Below are 6,667 nucleotides of genomic sequence, written 5' to 3' on the forward strand. Positions count from 1 at the left end.
ATTGGGCACATCAGTAATCATTATTAATGCTACTGTTGGAGAGTCACTATCATCCTCAGAAATCAGAATGATTTCTTCCTTATCAGAGAAATTTCCCTTAGTTCCCCAGAATCAGCAAATAGATGCCCCGGAATAGATTGCATTATAGAAAAAGCACTGTAACTCAACTAAAATAAAGTAGCACGGCTCATTACGTCATAAATCCTATTGCCCTCATTTCCTTAAGTCTTATTACGATTATAATCATGCGATTGAGAAGTAGTGTTACCAATGTTAGAATGTCCACACAAGAATTCTTGAACAAAAGAGAATTTTTGTTTCTGTTTTCAGTATATACCTTGCAATCACTTGTACCCCTGATTTATTTTCTTTCCGCCCTTAAAACTGTAAGATAAATATAATTTTAATATGCAGAGGTTAGTGTAACATATTTTTGGTTAAATGATGTAAGTATTAATAGCATTACGTGGGTGATCGGTAAATTTTTTGTTCCAAGCATTAATTTTAATATTTTTTTCATTTACTTTACTAGGACTTTTGACGCACAAGATGATGTTTCCAACGAATCCAGCAGTATTCAGGAGCATAACATTTCAGAATATTTAATTCATAAACACGAAATTGCGTTTAAATGCATTCAGTGCAACAATTCATTTTCTAAAAAATCCCATTTGTCAAGACACTTATTAATTCATAGAGGGGAAAAACCGTTTACTTGCGTTCACTGCAATAAATCATTTTCTCAAAAATCTCACTTGTCAAGACACTTATTAATTCACAAAGAGGAAAAGCCGTTTTCTTGTGTTTTCTGTGGAAAATGTTTCTCAATCAAATCTAGCATGATGCGTCATAGAATAGTTCATACGGGCGAGAAGCGGTTTTCTTGTACAGCTTGCGGTAAGAAATTTTCTATTAAAAGTAATCTTAAGCAGCATATGTTAATTCATTGGGGTATAAAATCACATTCTTGTGACTTATGTGGTAAATCTTTCACTGACAAAGATCAAGTTAAGAGACATATGTTGGCACACACAGGTGAAAAATCATTCTCGTGTGACCAATGCGGTTTAGCATTTGGCCTTTTACATAATCTTAAGAAACATTTGTTACTTCACACGGGAGTGAAGCCATTCTCTTGCAAAGAGTGTGGGAAAAGTTTTGCTCGAAATCATTATCTTCAAAAGCATTATATAAGTCATAAACGAAAGGAATTGCGTAAACAGAAGTATGCTTCAAATTGACTTTTTAATATTCTCTTTTACTTTATTTAAAATGTTAGAACTAGTTTTTGATTTATAAAAGTGTTTCTCAGAGTATGAAAACACAATCATCTTTCTAGAAGATACTTTGTGTTTCTTTATGATTCAACTTTAATAATAATATTTAATATCACACACTATAGTTAAGAATCTAAAGCATGGTAAGTTATTAATATAGAATTTATTAAGACAATATTATAAAAATATCTCGCGTTTACATTTATTGCCAGAATTCTTAATAGCGTTGATTTAAACGAACTATTTTTTTGTTAATAGCAACAAGAAAATGTTAATTTCCAATAGTATATTAATTACAGAAGTATGTTTTATAATTTATTATATGGAAAATATTAGTAAATTACAAATCTGCTCTATAAGAGGAAATGCGTAGGTAGTAACTACAGCATTCTGACTCATAAAAGTCGTCCGTTCCCTATTGAAAAACAATGAAGAAAAAGAAAATCCATAACTAGAATAGAGTATCGTGAAATATAAATAATGAGATCAAGGAACTAAGAGATTATTCCTCTCATCAAAATAAAAGCGAAGTTAATGAATTGAGAGCCTGGTCAGTCCCAAAGATTTGAAAAAGTACGTCGCATTATATGGTATTTTGAACTTGAAAACCAATTGAGCGGTTATAGGCATAAGAAAAACCACGGACTCACAAGACAAAAACGTTTATTTGAACGATATTGAATGGGTGCAAAAAAGATTCCACAACATAAATATCTGTTGTACTTCTAGTCAAGAGTGATTCCAAGTTTGAGCACAGTTTGACAGCAATGACGGAATGAGAGAAGAGTTAGGGAACTCCTGTTCCATTGTTCATCGTGTGAAGGATAACTTATGTCGCCATCTAATTTTTTGCAAGTTTGCTAGTCTCTAATTCCCAACAATGTTGTTTTGTCCACATGCACATTCCAACTTTTCCGTATTTTTGTTTCTAATATGGAAATTTCCTCTAACGATTTTTCGGCCTAGGGGACTATACTTGGTTCATTTTGATTTTTAAACTGATGTATGCACAGGTTAATGCAACAGATGATGATCTTCTGGTTAAAAGATAGTGGACATAGACAATGGACATACCTATCCGTTTCTTCCTAAGGTTCTTATCAAATGTGTTTGATTGTCATTGAGTTTGTTAGTCTAAACAACACTTTTGTAAAAGTTGTCTGTGAACAACGTTCTACCGGCATTCAATAATGGACTCATCATTTCCATTACTATCTTAGTTGGCATAGCTTGCTTTGATGATTTGACCTGCTTTCCTCCGTAGAGCTTTGCGTACCAAGTGGATCCACCCTTGACGCAAAGCTTGAATAATCTCAGCCCGTATTTGTCTCTTACCTCGCATGTACTTCTTGCAACTAAGTCTCCCTCGAAACGGTCCTATGTCTCATCAATACATACATATTGTTCGGGTATGTACACAGTCTTGAATTTTTCATTCAGCATGGCAACAAGGGGATTGATCTTATGATTAATCATTCGGTTAGATTTGTTTTCCACTGATTCGTTATCAGAGAAATGAAACATACTAAGAAGTAGTTTATACCGGTTTCGAGGCATACACTCACTAATATTGTTTTCATATAGTGAACTTTTGGATAAATATTTTCTAATATTTATTTTTACATCCAACCCCATCCACAAAATCAAACCTAAAAACTGGAGTATTACACTCTTATCTGTATCATGCCACATGGACAACCTTGCATGATCAGTTGACGTTTCGTTTTCAATGTGAGAAGTAATACATTGATCTGCGTATCTGTTCGTTTCAGTTACAATTAAGTCCAATACTGAGTCATCAACAAATAGCTCATAGTAATATAGCACGTCTTTTGTACCTAGCAAAATATCAATAACCTCGCCCGTCACACCACCATCAAAATCACATTCGAACTCGTGCAAGTTTCCAAATACTGGATAGCACACAATTTCTTTTGTGCAACTAGCCCAGGTTTCGGTCTCCTCTGGGTCAATTTCAGAATCACTCAATTGATGGACACTAAATATCGATTCACCATTCTCTGACTTGTCTTCTTTTCCGGCATGTCTTAAGGGTATCTTCATATTCATCACCCTAAAAGAATCATACACAGTTTCGGGTGGTGAAAAAGGAGGATTATCTGAATTAGTGATGTTAGTAAATAATTCTTCGCACAAGTCACTCATATCACTTTCCATTCTTTCTAAAATATCTCTTACTGCGTCCTCGTTTACCATATTGAGGTGAAAAAGAATTACTACACGGAGCAGGGGTTTCTCACAACAGTGTAATGTTAACTGAAATGCACTACAATTCAGCTTCTAAAGACAATGGACTTTGATTGCCTGCAGTGGTACCAACTTTTGAGTAATTATTGGTCCATTGCTGTATGCTGTTCCCAGGGGCAAGTACTAAATATTTGTACATTTGTTTCAACGATAATTGTATAGAAAATCTCTACACAAGCCTATAATCTCTACACTGAATTGTGTAGAAAATATATGCACATGGCCCACAGGTAAAAACTTTTTGTGCATACAATTTATACACACGGTCAAATAAGGGAAAACAGGAAATATGTAGTTGGTCCCAAGAGGAAAATTCTGATTTTGACCCTTGGAGCTCAAAGTGTTAAGCACATATGAGATTGAAATTCTTTTACTAAAACGCTATTTGATACATTACATATTGTTTTCAAATTTTATGAGTAGACTTTGGATCGATAGTCATTTAAAAAGGGCAAGATATGCATATGCAAGTTGTAACTGCTCCAATTTTGTGCATAATTTTATGGCATTGTATAAACGAAAATGTTGCGTTTTATACCAAATGATTGTGATGCTTTGAGTAGGGTATTGCTCTCTATGTGCGTTTGTTGTGCTGCTACCTAATGCTACAATGGTAAAACGATATAGAAGAAAAGGTATTTCTCGTTCGCTCTTCAAATTTGAAGAACTCTGCGAGTGTCAGTGAATAAAAGGCACACAATGACTAAGCATTTTTAAGGTGGCATGATGTAGATCTTGCTTCCAACCTCGTGTGTAAGTAAGACTTCCTTAGGAAGTTCAAGGTGTAAATGTTTACCTACATATAGCTTATAAAAATTAAAAATGAATATTTTATCATATTTGGGCACTTTATAAAAGTGTTGCAGTGCAGTTACTGTGGACACACCCAGCCTCGTTATTGCAAAAAGAGGGTGGGAGAGTCTAACTTTGGCGGACAAGTTAGTCTGGAGTAAAGAGAAAAACTTGATTGGCTTGGGGTAACTGTCCGCAAAAGAAGTTACTGATCCCTGCAGTACAACGACGCAAGAGACAGATTTTATAAAAGGCGTCATGTTATAGTGCACGGAACTATTTTGCTAATTTTACGTAAGACATAATACTGAGTACTTAACAAAGGAATGAAGATGAACTGGATTTCGTTTCAATGTAACAAGAAAATAGTTACGTGAGTACTCAGCCAAGATCGACGAAATTACAGTGCTCTACGAACACTCGTTCTACCCATTATCTAAATATTCAAAGGGCAGATAAATTTGTACGGTACCACGAAATTAATATTTGTATCATCTTTGTGTAAAAACAAATGAATCTTTACTCTCACCCATTTAACCATATACAGTACTAAGACTTCATCAAAAAAGAAAAATTAAGTTAATAACCGGTTTCGTGACCTTACTAATATTTTGGCAATTATTTTCTCAAAGAGGGAAATAAGCTGAATCACCCAAATTTAAGTAGTATATACTAGGATCCTAGAAGATATTTATCAAATTTTGCTTTTGACAATTTCCAATTTTAAGGAGTGAGCCAATGAACCGCTAAATTTTAAGATCGGTCCGCTAATCTGCCGTTAAATTTGGTACACCATTATATTTTATAAACCTGCACTTCATATAATCATATAATGTAATAAAGTCTCATCAAAGCAGATAAATTATATCAATAACCGAGCTCGTGGTGAGCACGTGACCGTACTAGTAATTCTCAATTTTACATTCGTGAAAGGGAAATAGATGGACGTCTCTATTGTGTTATGATATATATTAAAAACCTAGGGAATATTTATCAATTATTTATTTTTTGATCATTTTCAAATTTAAAGTGTGGTTATAGGTACCACTCCCAAATTTAAGAGGGCTGCATAAATGTATCCATGTTCTGTGAAAGAAAATGAACTGTAGACATCCATATAATCATATACGCTAATACAGGCATCATTAAATGGAATAATTACATAAATAATCAACCTGGTAGAAGCACGTGCTTGTACTAATGTTTGGCAATTATTTCTTCATGAGACAGAACGAGATTCATCACCAAAATTTATAATGATGTATGTTAGGATCAGTAGCGTAGCCAGGATGTGTGTTTGGGGGGGGGCAAGTGCTGTTATAGGCACATATAGAAAAATTACAAAAAAAATATATAAACATAAAAATATATAAAAAATTACAAACATCAAAGTACCAAAGTACATTGTCGGACCTCTTTGTGGGGGGCTGGCCCCTCCGGGCCCCCCTCCCTCCCTACACCACTGGTTAGGATCATATGGAATATTTATTAATTCCTGTTTTTGACAATTCCCAATAAAAGGGTTGCACCAGTGTATCCCTCCCAAATTTCAAAAGGGTACCACCAATGTACTTATGACTTATAAAAGAACTGGACCCCTGTACACTCATGTAACCATATAAGATAATAAGACTAAGACAAAAATTAGGTCGAAAATCTCTGAAATTTACATTTTTGGCAATTTTTTGCCTAGGAAAAGATACGAGATGGATCATCGTAACTTACAGAGGTTCACGCACTGGTCCCATCCTACCATACCAAAATTTTAACTTTGCATTTAACAAAATTTAAGGAAGTGCTCCTACATATCTTTAGGTCATTAACCCTTGACCATACCCCCAGATCATTGACCTTTGATCCCTCAAAAAATTTTGCTGACTCAACTAGATATTCGAGCGGGTCTACTACTTATATTTACAACTGATTGTTATTTTTATATATTTGCTATGTATCGTTACTTATATATTTATTATTCTCCTATATTTATAATTTTGTCCTTTTAGCATTGTAGTTTTCTTTTTCAGCAATACTTTTGTTATATTTTGATTTTTAATTTTAAATTTTATTTACGACAATCATGTTGATCCTGACCTGGAAAAATATCCTCGACGCTGACGTTCCTATTAAACCTCAACCAATCCAATAATCATTGCTAGTCAATTTTATTTAACCATACAAAAGCGACATAAACATAAACTTAGCTTCCTGTGTTTTGAGGTGAAATGTTTACCAGGTCTTAATGCTATTAGTTTATTTAAAATGTTCACTTTTGTCATTTTAAATAAACTTGAGACCTAGCTTCAAGCCTAGCAGTGCTCATATCGTTTGGA

General features: G+C 34.0%; 1 protein-coding gene across 2 annotated transcripts in view; it reads left to right on the plus strand.

Moving 5' to 3' along the window:
* Positions 1-5,726, plus strand: part of LOC145691057 (uncharacterized) — a 235,495-nt gene extending 229,769 nt beyond the window's left edge. For both annotated transcript variants that reach the window (XM_081766699.1, XM_081766697.1), the window contains exon 4: positions 533-5,726. In XM_081766699.1, coding sequence (XP_081622825.1) covers positions 533-1,241 — 709 coding nt within the window. In that variant the 3' untranslated portion in view covers positions 1,242-5,726. The remainder of the gene's footprint in view (positions 1-532) is intronic.
* Positions 5,727-6,667: the final 941 nt, after the last annotated feature.

Source organism: Thermobia domestica, chromosome 7 (genome assembly GCF_964235325.1).
Source record: "Thermobia domestica chromosome 7, izTheDome1.hap1.1, whole genome shotgun sequence".
Taxonomy (NCBI): Eukaryota; Metazoa; Arthropoda; class Insecta; order Zygentoma; family Lepismatidae; genus Thermobia; species Thermobia domestica.